Here is an 18,760-nt window from a genome sequence, read left to right on the forward strand (position 1 = left end):
TTCTCATACCCCCTCGACAGCTATACTTACTCTCACCCGTACACGCTCGACGCACACGCACACGCGAAACGATTATCCTCATGGGCAGCGCAGAAGTGGCAGATATGCCACAAGAGGCAGATGTAGCCACCTGATCACTTCTCTCTCCTTTCCTTTTTTTTTTCATGCGATCCTCCCCCCCCCCCCGGTTACGTCTCTATTTTTTCCCTCTCGGTGTCTTCGACGTGCTTTTTCTTCCCTTTGCGAGGGAGGGAAGGGGGGCGCATCTCTGTGCCCATATCGGCGTGTCTGCGCATGCATGTATCGCTCAATGAACACGCATACACATGCATGTATGCATACACGTATGTTTCTCTGTCTACGGTTTACCGGTATTTGGTTATGAGCTGCTCTTTATTTGCGTGAGGAGGGGATTATGTGGAGCGGTGTGGACTTCTTTTTGTTGTTGTTGTTCTGCCGGGCCCGCAAAGTCTTTGCTGCGTCCACCCCGGCCCCCTTCGCCATCAGCTCAGCGTTGACGCCTAGACGTGCGGTTGAGGCGACGGGTGGAGGGGCGGAGGAGGGGGTGCAGTGGTTTTTCTGTTGTTTTCTTTGGCGCTCACTCCTCCTTTTTTGTGTTTGTTCCGCGTGTACGTGGTATGTCCTCCTCTGCCGCTCATCGTCATGTGTCTATGTATGCCTGTCTTGCTCCCTCGCTATGGCGACATGACGTGCTGCTGTGACGTATCCGCTCGTATGTGCATCTCTCTTTCTCCACTTGGTGGCAAACCCTCAATTCTATATATATATATATGTGTGTGTGTGCGTGTGTGTGTGTGTGTGGTGTCAGGTTTTCGTTTTTCCTTCCACTCTCTCTCCCTCTTTCTCTCTCACTGCCCCTTCCCTCTCCCTTCCCGCCCCGCCTGCGTGGGTGTGCGTGTCCGTGAGCCGATTCCGACAGCAGCCGGCATCCTTCCCTTGCCCTCATCCGCGCAAGCACACACATGATGCAGAGGAAGCGATATCAAAGTGAACATGTTTGGGTGGAAAAGAAGACGCCAAGCCGAGCAGAGCACAAAAAAAAAAAAAACAGGCTGGAGTTGTGTGTGTGTGTGTGTGTGTGTGCTTGCACGGTGACACTCTCTCTCTCTCTTTGGTGTATATTCTCATTTTTTCATCTGTTATTTTTTTTTGCCCCCCCCCCCGCCTCCGCTTTCCTCCTCTCCATCTTTCTCAACCCTCTCAACATCCTTCTTCTCCTTCTCCCATGCATACATAAACTCCGTGCGTGTGAGTTGTGCCTGAGTTTTGTTCTTGTTTCTATTCATATATTGGTCGTTGCCTGCTCGCGTATACCCCCTCCCTCCCTCCTCTCTCTCTCCGCATGTCGAAGCCGTTGGCAAGCGGCCCATCATACGTGTGTACCTCTCTCGCTTTTTGTGTATGTGGGGGGGGGGGGGTATGGGGTATATATGCGCAGCGGAAGGAAAGAAGAGGTATGAGGACTCGACTCCGCAGTGCAGCAGCAGAGGCGGTTCGGTGCGCGTGTTTGTCTTTGCAGCCAAGCATCTGTGTTATGGGGGAGAGGGGGTCGACTCTTGTCGCCCCTTCCTACCCCAGGTTCCCGGTGCGATCTGCCCTGCTTCGGTTCTATCGCCACTATGAACTTGCCCCTTCACGCCCAGCTGCAGGAAAGGCCGACGAGAGATGATAAAGCATGGAGACGAGGCAGGGGGGCAGGTGAGGTGGGGATGGAGCCCATAACCCGCGAAAACACAAGCAGCGCGCACGAGCGTGTTGGTCTTGTCTTCTCGCATGGTGCCACCCTTCTGCTCCCTTGAACGAAACAACAGCAAAGAAAAAAATGTTGTTATACGAACCGTCGCGCACACATGCGCGTGGCTTTCCTGCTCCCTCCCTCTTTATCGATGTACGCCCTCCGCCCTCCTCCGTCCCCTTGCTTCCGCGCCCTCTCTTCCAGCATATTCGAGCACTAACGTGAAGCGGTGCTTCTCAGATGGCACACCACCCACCATCACCCACCACACCCATCGTCATCTTCTCGTTCTGCATGTGCCTGTGTATGTGTCGTCGCCTCTTTCACGTGTTTCTCTCTCTCTCTGCCACCTGCCTCTCCGTTCTTTCCGCCTCCACCAAGGTGCTCCATCAAGGGTGCAGCCGGTCTGTGAGGTGCTCGGTGGACTTGTTGAGCGCCTTTCTCTTGCGGCCGCGGCGACTCCCTCTTGCGTCGCCTCTTCCCTCTGTGTCTGTCTGCCTTTGTCGTCCATAAGAGTCATGGAAGCGGGTCACGGATGCAGGGCAGCGCGGCAGCCGAAGCGGCTCCTCACCGCGCTCTTCGTTGCAGCGGCGCTCCTGGCGGCTTTTGGCGGCGCGCTGCTCGTCGCCCAGGCGGAAGTCGAGACACCCGAGCCGACGCCGTACGTTCGTCGCACCTACGAGGTGAAGGTGCCCTTCTTTACGCAGTACTGGTGGGTTGGCTTCATCATCATGATCCTTGTCCTCCTGCTGGTTGTCATGGTGCTGTACGCCGCGGTGCAGCACCACTTCAAGCACTCAGAGCAGCTCCGTCGCAGGAAGGAAATCGAGATGAGTCGAATGCACATCGAGAGCGGCAGCGGTGATGACGATGCAAGGAGCCAGGGTGCGGGCCAGTACAGCCGAAGCGGGAGGTCGTCGTACAGCAACCCGCTGCGCACTCCTCTCTGAGATTCGTGGAAAGCACTAAGAGGGAAAATGAAAAGGAGGGAGGCCACAAAGGCGATGGCACCATGGCGCCTTCTCGCACACGGAGTAGCGACGTCTTGGCGTCACTCGTGCGGCCTTTGCCTTCTGCGTTAGGAGATGGAATCGGCCAAGATGAACAGCGCGAACCCATCGAAGACTAAACGAGAGATGCATTGGGGCGGTGGTGAAGAGGGAATGCCGCGCACCAAGGGGTCCGTAGGGGGGGGGCGCCACGACCGTGGGTGTATGTGTGTACGTGTGCATCGAAGACAAAATCGTCCCTCTCCCTCTTTCTCTGCTTTCGTGAGTGTGTGTATGCGTGTTTAGTGAGCACACATACACACGCACTCACGCAGTACAGAGAGTCCCTCAGACGATGAGGCGCTTTTCCTGTGTCGCAGGTTCTCGCCTTTTTCGCTTATACTTTATCATCATCGTGTATACTGCTGCTGCTGTTTTTTTTTTTTTTTCGTGGGCTTTCGCTTTTCGTTTCTGAATACTGCGTCTTGATTGTTCGCACAAAATGAGCGCACCCCCACCCTCTCCTTCACCCTCCACTGGCCAATTTTGGAGGGGTTCCGCTGTCCCTGTGTGCGCAGTCATGCGCCGGAATGCGCCCGCTTGGCCAAGCCCACGCACGCAGCGAAACGCATCCGAGTATACCGCCCACTCGTCATCTGCAGACGTTCTCTGCTACAAGGGGGGGGGGGCTGACGTATCCTTCTGTTTTGGCAGGGAGGGGTTGCTCGCACGCTGCGGCGTCTCTGTAGCGGCGCTGATTGGTGGGCGGAAGGGGGGGGGGTGTAGCCGTGCTGTTGGATTCGATGTACTTGTGCTGATGCGGGCGGGCATGGGGCACTAAAACGTTTGTTTTATATGATGGCTGCTTTGATCGTAGCGCGCATGCACATGGAGACACACCGTCGGACGCGTACATGCAACGACGATAAAAAATGACGTGGGCTGGAGAGCAGCGCCAACAGCACCCGAAAACAGAGGAAGAGGGATAAAGAGACGAGCATCATCGTCAGAACGCTCATCACCGCCCTCCCTCCCTCCCGCAGTCGGTCCCTTTTCATTTTCTTCATCGCCTCACTGTTGCGAGCGGGTGTGTGCGTGTCCACGGCTGCATTGCACCGCGCCGGTGGGAGCCTGTGGCAGGGCCAGGGGGGGAAGGGTGGAAGGGGGGGTAGAGGAGCTCATGCTGGTTAACGGCCGATAAAATGGGGGGGGGGGCAGGTGGAATCCCAAAAAAAAAGGAGCAAAGCAGCCAAGAGACGTCCTCCGCGCGTGTGCTCCCTCTCGGTACGTATTTGGTCGCCGCGTCCCGTCAGAGGACACCCTCACGCCTTTTTGTTTCCTTAGCCGTGCTTGTGCATCTCCGTTATGTATATACCCGCGTGTGAGCCCCCGCACACGTGTGTATGTGTGTGTGTGTGTGTGTGTGTGTGTGTGTGTGTCATGGCAAGGAACGAAACTCATGTGTATATCGCCTGCACGCACGACGCACACACCTATGCTGGCAAGGGTTCGGGGTCTCGATGCACGGGTGGCAGTGCGCCTTTGAGGTGACTGAAGACAAACACCCTCCCCCTTCTCCCCTCCATCATCTGTATCTCTTAACTTTCGTGCTGTCGCCGGGCGGGGGCCCACTCGTGGTCCGATGGTTTTGGCATCAACGCGGTACCGACGGGAGAGTGATGAGCACTGCAGAGAACAAGACAAGACTAAAAGTGAGTCGGGACGCTCGCGCGCGTGTGTGTGTCTCTCTCTTCATGATGCACGCCGCTGTCGAGCAAAGCCCGATCTCCTCCGCAATCCTGTGGCGAGCACAGCACGCAGCGCGCGAAACTGAAAAATATCTATCTATAGATAGATAGATATATGACACTGTTGCCTCTACACCATCTTTAACTGACTCCCTCTTCCCTCCTTTCCCTCTTGCTCTCTCTCTCTCACATGCTTCATCGACGGCATTGTCCATCCCCGCCCGCTCCCCTCCCCCCCCCCCACTCCTCGCCTCTCACCTCCCTCTCTCTTCTCTGTGTTTGTTTCACGCACACGCATGGTCCATTTCTCATTTTTTATTCTTTTCGCCGTTCTCTTCGCTGTTCCGCGAGCGCACAAGTACGTGCCTCGCGTGTGACGTTATCCTTTCTTCGTCTGTTGCCGTTGCGTGGAAGCTACCTTCCCTCATCTCCCCTCCCTTCCCCTCCCCTCTTCCGCGCGAAAGGAAAGGATACGCACGCCGACACGAGGCGAAAGGGCAAGAAAAACGGCATTCAAGTATAGTCGAACCAACGAACAACAACACAGAAACCCGAAGAAACGAAACAATACTCTCTCACACACACAAACATCCATACGTATATAGTGGCGGCCAACGCACATAGAACATCACACACGATCGCACACCCGCGCGCGCGCTCTCTATTTGTGTGTCCGTGCGTGCGTGTGTGTTTGTATGTGTGTGTGTGTCATTGCTCTCCTGTGTTTGTTTGTTCTCGCAGCTGAACAAATCTTTTCCTCCTTCCCCCCTCTCCCTCACGCACACACACTCACACTCACACACGTTTTCTCGCGCTCTGCCCCGAGTGTCTCCTGCAAGAGCCCGCGTGATTTGTTTCTTTTGGGGTTTCTTGCCTGTGTGTTTTTGTTTTTTTTTTTGGGGGAGGTGTCTCTCGTTGCTGCCGTGCACAGATCGACTCATCTTTTCCCCACAAAGGGAACGAAGACAGAACAAAAAAAGGGAGGCAGAGGCGGAGGCGGACTGAAGCGCCGTGAGCTGTGTTGTGTCGCCCTTCTTGTCGCGCTTCGCCCATCCCAACACTGCTAGGCCACACCGCACCTTCTCCCTTCAAGGCCCTCTCGCTGATTTGTGTTACCTTAACAACAGGCGCGTCTTTCTCCTGTTTTCATTTCCCTCTCACGCTCTCCTTCTCCCCACCCCATCACACCCTGTCTTCATATTTTAGTTGTTGCCATTCGGCTGTTTCGGGCTGTTTCGTGTCGTGTCGCTCGTTCTCGTCGTCCTCGTCTTGTGTTGTGCGTGCGTGTGTGTGTGTGTGTTTCTTTTTTTCGGCATCCCTGCGTCGTTGTGCAAGCGAGTGTAAGTGTGTCCGTACCTCTGTCTCGCCGTTCCTTGGCGTTCTCCCTTGTTTCTTATTGTCTTTAGTTTTTTCTTTCGTGAGTTTGTTCCTCGTGTGTGTGTGTGTGTCAGTGCGATCAGCTCTTTGTGTTCTCTTCTTGCCGTCCTTGCGCGCTCACGCCTTTTATTTCTTTATTTTTTATTATCATCATCTTGCCCCCCCCACACACACACACCATCTGCAAATCGTCCCTTGTTCGGCTCCTCCCGCTGTGGCTCGCTGTCGCCGTTGCTGCTGCTGTTGCTGCTTGTGCTCTCAGAGCTCAGCTCACAATCCCTTCCCTCTCCTTCTCTCTGATCGCCTCTGCAACCGACATCACAGTCCTTTCTATTCCCCCACCGACCCACCCACCCACCCCTCCTTCGTCGTCATCGTTTTGTTTATAGCCAGTACGACTCGTTTTCCCTCTGTTGGTCTCTGTGATTCTCGTTGTTGTGGAGTGTCCGCGCTCGCGTCGGTGTGCCTGTATGGGTGTGACGTCTCTCATCAGATTTCGTTTCTTTTTTTTATGTTGTTGCTTTCTGTGTGGTGGCTGTGGCTGTTGTCTCCCTTTTCTGTCTATCACACACACACTAATATCTATCTGTGATCACCCCCCCCTCCTCCTCCTCACCCGTTCCCCTTTAAAGTTGCCCATTGCACCTTTTGTTTGGTTGCGGTGTGCTTCTCCGGTTTTCGTTTTTGTGCTCTGCCGCATCTCTTCACGCATCTTTTTAGACTCACAACACACGCACACGCACGCGCACCTCTCTTCGCCGGCTTCCTTCGTTTTCGCTCCCTCGGCATCTCTTTGGTTTGTTTTGTTGTCTCTTGTACTGCTGTCGTCCCCGCCTCCCCTTTATTGTGTTTTTTTTTTTTCCTTTTCTTTCTCTCTCGCGCGTGTGTGTGTGTTGATTTTCTATCCCACACCCCTTCCTCTGCGTGCCTCCCCCTCTACCGATCTTCGCTCGCACTGGCGGCGCTCACACGTACATTCACGCACTCTGTCTCTGTCTCTCCTCTGCCCTTCCTACCCGTCAGCCGCATTGGTAGTCACCATTGTCATCGGCTCCGTCGTTGAGCCAACAGGAAAAAAAAGCGCATCCCTGCACTCGCGGACGCCATTACGGTCATCGCCGATCATCACTCCCTCGATCCGCCCTCCTTCCCTCCCCTCATTCACGCCGCCGCCGCGTCGTCGGGACGTTGTCGTCTGTTCCCAAACAGCGCCTTCTCCTCCTCTGCTTTGGTTTTCTCCTTTGTAACGCCACTGCAATTTCGCTCATTCTCCCCCCTCCCCCTCCCTCTGTCGTCGTCTTCGTTGTCTTCTCTGCAGCACCCAATCCTCTTTACCACCTCGCTTACTCGTGTGGCGCGCCCTTCTTGCCGGTCTTCTTCACCGCGGTCTCCCCGAACTCTATTCATCTATACATATATATATATACATCTCCCCTTCCCCGCTTCGACATCTCCGCTTTTCGTTTTCCTTGGTGGCGGCAGTGGTGGGTGTGTGACGTTCGTAGGAACATCTGCAGCCAAAACAAAGGAAGGCGGGACGGCGGGAAGGAGGCGCACACCACATGCACGTGCGTGTTGTTGGCACTTGCAGCTTCGCCTTGTCATTCACCTTTTCCTTTCCTTGTGTGTCCGCCTGTGCGGCTCTTTGGTGTTGCTTGAGGGGAGAGGAGGGAGGAGCTCGCCCTCTTCTCTTCTGCCGTGGGCGTCCGCAGAAAGCAAACAACAGGATAGCGAGAAGACGGCACGGCGAGACATTGGAAACACAGAGGAACGGGAAGAGAGCACACGAGATAGAACGGCGGAAGACGAGACGCGAAATTGAAACACACAAGAACACAGCAAGGGTCGAGGTAGGGGCGAGTCAGCTATCCAGCACATGTGTAGTTGTTGTGCGTGTGTGCGAGGAGAAAGAAGCTAAGCAGCAACAGGTGCCGGTTTTTGTTTTTGGAGGGAATCCTTCCCACACCCACATCCCGACCCCCACACACACCCTCCCGAGTGTGCACAGCGACACTGGCCCCGCGATATACTGTTCACTGCATTGCCAGAGAAGTGAAAAGTTGTTGTGTAGCGTTGTGTGTGTGTGTGTGTGTGTGTGTGTTTGTGGCTCATTTTTTGTTTTGGCGGAAAGAGCCCCTCCCTAAGCCCTGCATGCTTGGAGAGGCACTGGCACCACCACCACCACACCCGTGAGCCCCTTCCACCCACTCACCGCCTCTCGTGTGTGTTTTGTGCTTGCTTGCGAAAGGGGCCGTCGAGCCCCCCATCAGCCATCAGAAAGTTTTCTTTTCTTGCTAACCACTCTGTGGCGGAGCACACAGTGAAGCAGACAGACCAACAGAAAGAAGGTAACGCCCCGCTGCGTGGACGAGCTGTGCAGTTATCGAGACGTAAACGAAAGCGGAAAGGAGCGAGACAGACAGAGAACGAGGCGGTGCGTGCACGCAAGGGGGGAGGGATACCGCACCGGGTGCATCTGCCCAGCTCACTCACCCGAAAAAAAAAAGAAAAAAGGGGAGGGGGCGCGCGTGAAACAACAGAGACACGCTCTCGTGCTTGCTCGCCCCTCCGTCTTCTTCTCCGGTTCTCATTTTGGTGTTCGTGAATTTTATTTTATTATTTTTTATTCGCTTGGACTTTGTTGCGCCAAGGACGCCCGCCTTGTGGAGTTAGCGCGAAACAGAAGGGAACGCGAGAGGCGTAGTCGTGTCATCAGAGGCCCTCGGTGTGTGTGCGTGTGCGTGTTCATGCTGGCGCGTGTAGCTGTTCTTGTACATATTTTTTTTGTTCGAGGAAGAGAGTTTCCCAATCGTGATTCCTCGTGCCGTGTGGGCGGCATCAGCGTCGTCGCTTTCTGTGGCGTCCCGTGCGTGTGCGTGTGATCGTAGCGGCAAGAAAGCGGTCGAGCCGTGGGTTGTGCGGGGCGCATTGTGTGGCCCCCGCCCCCCAAGCCATCGTGTTTGGTTTTCCTTATTTTTTGTATAGTGTTCACCCTCCGGCTCCCTTCTTCGTGCCGACCTCAGCGCACGCAGACACACACACACACACACACACACACACATACATACACGCCTTGTTGTTATTTCGTCGTCGTCGTCGTCTCCTTCACCGTCCTTGGAACGCTCGAACGTCGCCGCCTGCAAGGTCGCTCATCCACGATGGGGATCCTTCCCAGCCGCGAGAGTCACGAGTACCCCGGCGCCTTCCACTTCGCGCTGAGCGGCAGTCACGCCATGGCGATTCTACCACTGACTGAGCACTTCTTCCCTTCGGTCGACTCACTCGCCTTCCGGCAGCTCTATGCGGGCCGCGACATGCAATCTGCCAAGTACAACTTCTCCCTCATATCGCCTGAACTCCTGCGCAAGTACCGGCACCGCTCCATGGAGCAGAGGCGCGGGAAAGGGGGGGTGGGGGATGAGGCGATGGCGCCACCGGCGGGCCGCAGTAAGCCGCAGCCGTATCTTCGACATGGCCAGCCGCCTGGTGACGACAGTGACGCAGATGAGAAGTGGGTCGGTGTTGACACGATCGACGCGAGCAACTACGGACAGTTCTTCAAGGACGACACGCAGTGCGTGTCGCCGAATGACCCGACGTCGCTGTCCCCGGATGGTGACGAGGAGGTCTGCGAGGAGCTGCAATGGCCAAACCCAGTGGCGCACTGGCGCACCCACGACACAGCCAAGCAGCTCATCCAGGACAAGGACAACGAGCTGGGCTTCACCGATGAGCTCAATTATGTGAGCTTAGATGGAAAGGGAGGGGGTCTGCGCTGCCTGCCATCGTCGCTGTCGCTGCCGTGCTCCTCCGGCCAGTGTCCGCGGTACGGGCAGACGCACAACGCCTCCATGGAGGCAGGGACTGACAGCACGGCGGCGACGGCGCACTTAACTGCCGAGGAGCGCGACTTGGTGAATCGGTTCTTCGCACGCAGTCCGGAGGCGCTGTACAACGCGCTCGTCGTGGAGCCGAACAAAGGTTTTCTCGTTGACACAAACAAAGAGATGTGCCACTTGTACGCAGCGGAGCAGCGCTGGAAGGAAGCACGTAACGTTGTGCGCGCCTACCGGCGCCAGTGCAAGCAAGATGCCGCTGCCGAGGGCGCGCCCCAGCCGGTGGCTGGCGAGTCCCCCAACTCACCAAAGGGCCAGCCACAGCGGCGCATTACGAAGGAGGAGGCTGAGAGGGCGGCCACGGTTCCGCCACCACCGGTATTTCTGCGACCGGTGCCTCAAGTGATTATGGTTCGCATGAGCCGTGAAGAAGAGGAGGCGACGCGCGCGGCGTACCTCGCAGAGCAACAGCGGTTGCGTAGTCGCTCGGGGCAGCCGCAACAAAGCCAATCCGGCGGCGGCGATGACGCTGCTGCCTCGATGTCGTCCTCCCCCGCTGCGGCAGGCGCCGCCGAGGGAAGTAACGTCCTCCGCCCACCCTTGATAAAGCCCGTCTCTCACCTGCACGTGCCGACGACGCGCTATCACCGCTTCGAGGACGACCCCAAGTACAAGGACGGCCGCATCCACCTCGTCGAGGAGGATGGCGTGCTGTACATGTTCGCCTACAACACCGCCTACGTCGACCCGCGTCTGCGCATGAGGCAGCAGAGAGAGGAGCTGCTGAAGCAGCAGCGCCAAGGAAAGGAGCGCAAACAGCATGAAAGCCAGGAGGAAAGCTTGGAGCGCGGTGAAGCCTGCCGGTCACCTTCCAGCGCGGGGGCTGTAGTCGCTGGCACCACTGCTGAAGGGACCGCCAGTGGAACCGCAGCAGGCTCACCAGGGAGCTGTAGCACAGAGCGTAACGCCGCTGCCACACCGATGCCGGACAGCGGCAGCGGTAGCGGCGACGGCGACGGCGACGGCGCGCTGTTTCACGGGAACCGGCAGACCTCATCCTTCTACCACACGGTCTCCGCCTTCGGTAACGAGGAGGACGAGGCGGGCCTCGAAGAACACGGAGCCCAGTCCAAAAAGGTCAAGGATGCCAGCCCTAGGCGCGCGAGCTCCACGGAGGGCTCTCCAGTCGCGGCGGGGACGATCCCCGCGGTCGCTGCGAAGCAGACGGAGGGCACCGCGGAGGAGGCGGACGCAGAGGAAGACGCAACGCTGTCGTCCGCATGTAACGGACCAGGAGGGCACCAGCGGCGGCAGAGCGCCATCCTGGTCGACGACAGCGCGTTGCTGCAGCGCTCCGACGGAAAGCCGAGCACCTCCAGCGACGACGAAGACGACGACGACGGTGACGAACAGCGCAAGGGCGCGTCAGTCTCGGCGTGCAGCGCCGGCGTGACCGCGACCACCGTCAATGGGGCGACGTCAGCGGCAATGAAGGAGAAGCGGGCGCGCGTGGTGCAGCAGCTGCAGCTTGTCACGGCTGCCCCTTTCATCCTCCCCATTTGCCCGGTGCGCATTGTCGGCTGCAACGGCTACGCCGAGTCTAGCTGCCGCGGTACGCCGTGGCTGCGCGGCTACGAGGACGAACCCGAGGAGGACGCCTACGTGGAGTCGCTGCCGGTGAAGCCGCCGATCATGTCCGGTGGTGGTTTCATCGACGCCAACATCGGTGACAAAATTCTTAGTCGCGCCTACCTGCTGGGCTTCCAGGTGTACCGGAACGTCTGCCTCGACGCCGGGCTGCCGAAGACGCTGACGCGGCCTTTCTGGACGCTGGGCTTGCTGTCGAACATTCCGCTGCTGCAAATCTCGCGTGAGATGCGCTTCCGCATGCGGGCGGCTGCCGCGGAGGTGGAGCTCGGCTACCGAGGCCTGTGCGACATGATCAAGGGCACGGAAAACGACCTTCAGTCCTACATCTACGGCTTTTCGGACATCCTGCCATACCTCCAGCGGGCCGCGCGCGCGCGTGTCGAGTTGGCAGAAGCGGAAGCGAAAGCAGCCGCCGCCGCAGAGGGCGGTGGCGGTGGCGGCGCTAGCGACGGGGCGGCAAGCTCGTCGTTGCTCCCCGTTGGGCATGGCGCCTCGAAAACACCGGAGGAAGAGGCCCAAGAGAGCCAGAGCCTGCAGGTCCCGCCTGCCATCCCGACCCGGTCCTCGCAAGCAGCCCTGCAGCACAGCCTGCTCTTCCCACTCAACGAGATGGAGTTCTACACGCAGTTCACGATCCGCGGCAACCAGTCCCTCTCCCGCGTCCGCTGCGAGGCGCAGGAATCGTTCTTTCACCTGATCGCCGAGGCGACCGCCCCGGTGTCGACGTCGCTCTTTATGAAGCCGCTGGAGCTGCCCACGTACGACTACGGTGGCGCCATCCGGCTGCACCTCCTGTGCAACCGCGTGACGTGCGCGGACGAGCTGCAGGTGCTGCCGCCGCCGCGCAATCTCGACCAGCTTCTCTCCGATCATCGACGGCGACTGCAGCTGCGGCGTCAGCCCCCCGCGTCGGCGGACGGCAACGCGGCGCCGCCCTATCTCGTTTATGCGGTCGTGCACCCATCTGGCAAGGCGCGAGGGCCCTCGTTGGAGCACTACAAGAGAAATCTGCAGGCCCCCGAAGACGGTGCCGACGCGAACACGCTGGACGAGGCGGAGGCAGCCGCGGCTTCCACCGACGGCACCGACGGCGACGGACGGTACGCGGCGCACCAGTACACATACCCGCCGGGCTCCTTTGTTGACAGCGACATGGTCATCTACAATGTCCACAAGGGCCGCTGGGAGCACTTCGAGTACTTCCATCACCAGCAGCTGGCGCAGCGGCGCGCGCGCAAACTTCAGGCGCAGGCGGAGAAGGCGGCGGGTGAGCCAGACGGCAACAAGACGCCGGCGCAGAGCAACAAGGGCACCGCCTCTGCCGCTGCGGCGACGCAGGCTGCCGAGAGCGGCGAGGCCTGTCGAGGCGCCTTGGTCCCGACCAGAGGCGGCGGCTTCGATGCCAATGATGACGACGATGAGCAGGATATCCACCTCGAGGACATTCTGCTCTGCTGGATCAAGCGCCGCCTGCAGAGCGCCACGATGCGCAACCGCACTGACCCGGGGTGGCTGCGCGACAGCGAGGGGCACATTGTGCAGGAGGGCCGCTACTACATCTGGGGCTTCGAGCAAGACGGCCAGCAGTATTTCTACGGTCTGATCCCAAAGTTCGCCAAGGAAAAGAAGAACAAGCGGCACAGCACGGCTGGTGGCAACGCGCACAATCAACATAATCAGGACAGCCACACCCGCCGCATCACCGCGCACGGCAGCGTGTGCGGGTCGTCGAGTGCTTTGAACAGTCATAGCCGACCTCAGATCGGCGGCGGCGGCAGCAGCAGCGTCAGCGCGCGTGACCGCCACGGCACACTACCCGAAACCCTCACTCCTGCCTCACAGCAGGGCCCCGTCAGCGGCTCGATAAACGGGCAGCCGACTGATGGGCGCGGTGGTGGCAGGATGGAGAAAACGGAGGTGCGGGCCGGACCGGCGTCCGCTGACGAAAGCGCCAAAAAACACGCGGCGATGGCAGCGGCGCCGTCCGTGTCGCTGAGCGACGTCAAGGGTGATGCTGGCAGCGGACTTCGAACACGCACTGACGCGCCGCTGAGCGCCGCCTGCCCAGACTCGCATTCGAGGCGACAGCACCAGCAGCAGCACCCGCGATCACCCGGTGCTGTGGGCGGGGGCGCTGGACGCGGGACTGCCTCGTCTGGCAGCGCTGCAGCAAGCTCCAGCACGGCCGGCGCGAACCGCTTGAGCAACCCGAGCAACGCCACCAGTGGTGCTCGCCTACCCGCACAGGCAAGCGGCGCACCCCGCACTGGCGCTAGTGAGAAGTCATCGCCGCCTACGTCGTCGTCCCCTGCGGCAGCCTCGGCGTCTTCGTCCACCTCATCCCCTGCCGCAACGTCAGCGGTACCTCCAGCCTTCGCCTACAACACTCCAGGTGTCGCCAGCCGACGCGCTGCAGGTTCCCGCGGAGCCGCGTCACCACCACCATCGGCGCCCACAGCGTTGGTGACTCCTAGGGAATCGGAGGCAGCGCTAGCCGGAAGATCAGGCGCGGCCGCAGTAGGACGCGGCGGCGCATCCCGTGCCGGCACTTCCCTAGCAGAATCGCCGCCGTCGTCCGTGGTCGTTGGAGGAGCTGCAGCCGAGGCAGCCGCATCGTCCTCCAACCCCCGCAAACTTCCGCAACGCCAAGACGGTGTGAGCCGCATCAGCGGCCGAGGCAATGTCTCGCGTGAGCAGCAGTTCAGCAGCTCGGCTACTACCACGGCGCAGTTCAGCCGCCAGTCCGCCACTGCACCGGCCGCGGCGTCTTACACGTCCGCCGAGGAGGTCGGGTACCGTCAAGGACGCGGAGAGCGGCGAGGCAACGGAGCAGAGTCGGCGTATGCGTCCCCACAGTCACAGCAGCGCGAACCTCGCTCTGCGAACGCGTCTCCGCCTCCGCCCCCGCCGCCGCCGCCGCCCCCTGCTGCCCGTCCGTACCCTCCGCACATCCCACAACAACACCCGGAGGTGCACTCAGCCAGGCACCCTTTGTCGGGAGGCTCCTCCCTCGCCTCCGCGAACCCTGTATCGCAGCAGCAGCAGCAGCAACAAGGTTGTCGCATCAGCGACCCCGGCGCAGTGGTCTTGGGATGTAAAGGAGCTCCGCAGAACCGCTACCATGCGCCGCCGCACCAGCCGCCGCCGCCGCCGCTCCAGCACGAGTACATGCAAGCGCCATCATCCGCAGCGTACGACAACAGCACCAATGCCACCAACTACGGTGGCGGCAGTGGTGTGAACAGGTACGCTGCGACGTCACACGCATCGGGTCACGGCTACTCGGATATGCCCCCTCCTCCTCCTCCTCCCCAGTCACCGCCACCGCCGCCGCTTCTCCCTGCCGGCGCGGAGAGCGCGGCGTATGAGCAGTCACACCAAGGCTACCCTGCTCCTGTAGAGCAGCAGCACCACCAGCATCCGCAGCAGCAGCAGCAGCCCTCCGACTCCCCACCACCGCCACTACACCTCCATCCACCCACCGCGTATATGAACACTGGTGCCGCGCAGGCAAACCAGCGTCCTACGTTGGTGCTCGCCGGGCCGCGAGTGCCTTCTCCTCGTCACGCTCAGCAGCAACAGCAGCAGCAGCAGTATGTCTCGTACAACACAAGGCCCCACCAGCCGCAGCAGCACGTGTCTCACCAGCCGTCCTATAAAACGCAGCCGGCTATGGCAAACGTCGTCAGCGGTGCCAGGATGCAGCCGCCGGAAATGGTGCCTGGCCCCTACCACCACCACACCCAGCAGATGATGATGGCCATGTCCGCGCCGAACGCTGGCCCCGCTGCCCCGCCGCCGGCGCAGGCCAACGCCGCCATGAACACAAGTTCCTCCCGCTATGCGCCGCACCCTCGGATGGTGGCCAGTGGCGCCGGAGCGGCGCCGATGCAGGAGCAGCAGCAACTGGCGTCGGTGACGGCCGTCTCAGTTGCACCTCCCTCTGCGCTGACTGGGGGCAACAGCATGTACTCGGACGTGTCGGCTGCCTCCGTGGCGCCGTCAGGTTCGCGGCCCACGTCTTATTACCCCACGAGTCCCTCGCAGGTGTCTTACGGCACGTCGTCACAGACGGCGACATCCGCCATGCACCCTGCAGGACCGCAGGGCAGCGCTGCGTCTCCTCATACTGGCTCCGGCCCTCCGGTGCTGCCGCCGCTAAAGCAGCAGCAGCAGCGGCAGCCAGAGTACCCTCCATCAGCGATGATGGATGCCAGCACAGCAGGTGGGCAAGGAAGTGTCGCCAGCCAGTGCTATCTGCAGCACAAGAAGCCGCAATCGCCTCCGAGCGGCCCAGCGTCGGCCCCCCCAGGAGGCGCGCACTACTGCCAGATGACGTCACCCACTTCACAGCAGCATGCCTATCAGCAGCAGATGGGGACACGCAACGCCAGCTATGATGGAGGAAGCAGTGGTCATAATTACGGCACCTACGCCGCGTCCACCGCCAATCCGAACGCCAACAGCAGCTTCAGCCGCGTGGGGCTCTCACTGTCGGCGTCGGCAGCGACGGTGAAAGCGGTTACGGGCGTCTCTGGAACCTCAACGCTCATGAGCAATGCCTCGGCGTCTCTGCCGTCTACCGGCAGTGGTATAGGGCGAGGCGCGCAGGGCTACGCGCCGCAACCGTCAGGGTACCCTACGAGCGGCGGCACTAGTTTCACTGCGGCCCCGGTGGTGGCAATGGCGGCAGGAGCGACCGCACCGACATCATCCATGATGCCTGGCGCGGAAGGCGGCGCAGTCAAAGCCTTCCCCCCGTACCAGGCCTCGCCGCATCCACAGCAACAACAGCACCAACAGCCATCACCCCAGCAGCATCAACAGCAGCAGCAGCAGCAGCAAACGAGCGTCGGTGGCAGGGCCGCAGGAGCTCCCTCACCGGCCCCACACCAGTATCGCACCACACCCACTGCCGAGCAGCAGCAGCAGCAGCGGGATTCGAGGTATCCACTTCAGGTGTTGGCGCAGTCGTATAGCAACGATTACAACGGCAACGGCGGCGTGCCGGCAATGGCAGCTGGCGGGAGGGCTTCGAGAGGTGTGGCGGTGGCCAGTGATGGTTTGGACAGCAGTAGCTACGATGACGCCGTGATGCACGGCAGCCGAGGCACTCAAGCGGCAGCTGGTGAATACCAGCTGTCATACCAGCAGCAGTATCAGCAGCCGTATCCGCAATGGCAGCAGCAGCACTCCACATCAGCCTCCTCCCAGCCATCGTCGTGCACGCCTACGCCGCTTCCTGTTCAGCAGCAGTATCAGCAGCAGTATGGGGCACAGGCAGGTAACGGCAGCGACAACAACGGCAGTAGAGGCCACACCCATACGCAAGCGAGCCGCGCCGGTGCCACGGGCAACGTGAACGCCCCCTCAGCGTACGCGCACGAGCAGCGAGCATCACCGTACCCGCAGCACGCGGGGGCGCCGCCCGCGTCTCCGGCAGCAGCTGCTGGCGTTAGTAGTGATCGCGGTGCAGCAGCCGTTGTGACATCACCGGCTGCAGTCGCGCACCTGTCTACTCCCATGCAGAGTGCCAACTCGTTCAACAGCAACGTCGCCGCCATGACGTCTGCCGGCTCTTGTGAATCCACGCAGGCGTCATCCGCTGCGGCGCAGCTGCAGCGTAACAGTGACAGCTACGGGTACCGTTCCTCACAGTCTGGACCCACCTCGCCGTACTTACAGGCGTCACCGCAGCAGCAACAGGAGCAGCAAGAACCTCAGCGCTATCTGCAGCAGAACCAGTACCCCCAGCAGCAACACCAACTACAGCAGCGGCAGCGCTCTGCTACTCGGGCCACCGCCGCAGCTGGCCCTTTCCCCTGTGGCACAGGTGGTGGTCTTCAACCAAAGACGATGATGAGCGCTGGTGGGGCCCCATCCGCGTCCGTCAATCATGCATACACGCTTCACCACCACCACCACCAGCAGCAGCAGCAGCAGCAAAGAATCACTCATTCGTCCCCTGCGCCGGGCGGGTACTACCAAAACCAAGTTCTAGCGCATCCACAGCAACAGCAGCAGCCGTCCGTAGCATTGCAGCGGCTAGCCGCGACACCGAACGCCAGCGGCACGCTGCTCCGCGCCTCGCCGGGGTCGCAGCAGCGCCACAACCAGCAGTATCAACGACAGCAGCAGCAGAAGCCAGCGTCTCCGTACGCCTCTACGAAGGAAGAAGCGGAAAGGCAGATGCGTAGGAGCGGCAACTACAACAATCACAGCGTGCACAACAGCAACGTGGGCGTCGCGGAGACCTCATACGACTCGAACAGCAACAACACGGCGGCCCAGCGCTTCGCACACAACCCCTACGCGATGCAGTAGCGGGAACAAACACCAAAAAGAAATGAAGAAACCTACTTCGAAAAAAAAAAAGCAGCTTCGTGTCGAGGAGCGGAGCGTCTGGCGGATGTGCTGGAGAGGAGTTAGGTGACGCAGCTGCCTGGCGGGCGACGCCCCATACGCATGCACGGTGTCGACACACCTACATAACGATGCTGCGTCCGGCACCCCTCCACACACACACACACACATCTCGCACACCTGCCATTCTTCTTTTGTTTTTTTGCCTTTTTTTTTCGTTTTTTTCTCTGTGTGTGATTGCTATTATTAGTGTCGCTTTCGCTGTGGCTGCCCCCACCCACCCTCCGCCTCCCACCCTAACCCCCCCCCTCTCCAAGTCTGCCCGGTACTTTCTGTTAGGGTACGGCGGGTATGTGGGCGCTTACCATATATATATATATTTGTGTGTGTCTGTGTATGTGTGCTGTTCTTACGTGGATGTCTATGGAGAGTTTATAAAAGGTTTGTTTTCGCGACCGCGTGCTCTGCTGTTGTTGCTGTTGATATCGCGGCTGTGTGGTGGCTTCTCTCTCGGGTTGCCTGATTTTATTTTCTTTTTCCGGGGGAGGGGGGAGGTCGCTCTCTGGGTCGGTGTGGAAAGGCGAGGAGGTGGATGGGTGGCAAAGGGCGGTGTCGCAACCGCTCGCGTTTCCTTCCTCCGCTCTTCGTTGTTTTGCTTGTGGTTGTGATTTGACTGGAAAGCAGGGCTATTCGGGGTCGTCCCGAAGTGTGGCCTCTCTCTTTCACACACACACGCGTAGGCGCACACGCCTACGTAAAGCCGCAAGCGAAGAGAGAGAGGGGAAGACGCATCTTCTCTGTACGTCAGGACGGGCGGCAGCGGCGGCGGCGACGTGAAGACGCCCGTGCATCTCGTCGTATGTGTTTTTGGATGTGCATTCGTGTTACCCGCTCTCGCTCCCCCTCCCGCTCTACTGCACGCCCTCTTATCATAGCGTGCGCATGGTTCCTCCTTGTGTCTGTGTCTCTGTGTGTGTGTGTGTGGGGGGGGGGGGGGGGGGGGGGGGGGTGTGGGTTTGCGGGGGGGGGGGGAAAGTGTGA

The 18,760-nt window shown here is 59.9% G+C and overlaps 2 protein-coding genes across 2 annotated transcripts; both read left to right on the top strand.

Annotated features, from left to right (window-relative positions):
• Positions 1-2,274: 2,274 nt before the first annotated feature.
• On the top strand, positions 2,275-2,706 carry LDBPK_080620 (hypothetical protein, unknown function; the record flags this gene model as incomplete). Its single annotated transcript, XM_003858579.1, has 1 exon — positions 2,275-2,706. The coding sequence occupies one exon, from the start codon at positions 2,275-2,277 to the stop codon at positions 2,704-2,706; it is 432 nt and encodes a 143-aa protein (XP_003858627.1).
• A 6,322-nt stretch (positions 2,707-9,028) lies between these two features.
• Positions 9,029-17,680, top strand: LDBPK_080630 (hypothetical protein, conserved; the record flags this gene model as incomplete). Its single annotated transcript, XM_003858580.1, has 1 exon — positions 9,029-17,680. One exon carries the CDS (start codon positions 9,029-9,031, stop codon positions 17,678-17,680), a length of 8,652 nt encoding a protein of 2,883 aa, XP_003858628.1.
• Positions 17,681-18,760: the final 1,080 nt, after the last annotated feature.

This window comes from Leishmania donovani, chromosome 8, assembly GCF_000227135.1.
Source record: "Leishmania donovani BPK282A1 complete genome, chromosome 8".
Lineage (NCBI taxonomy): Eukaryota > Euglenozoa > Kinetoplastea > Trypanosomatida > Trypanosomatidae > Leishmania > Leishmania donovani.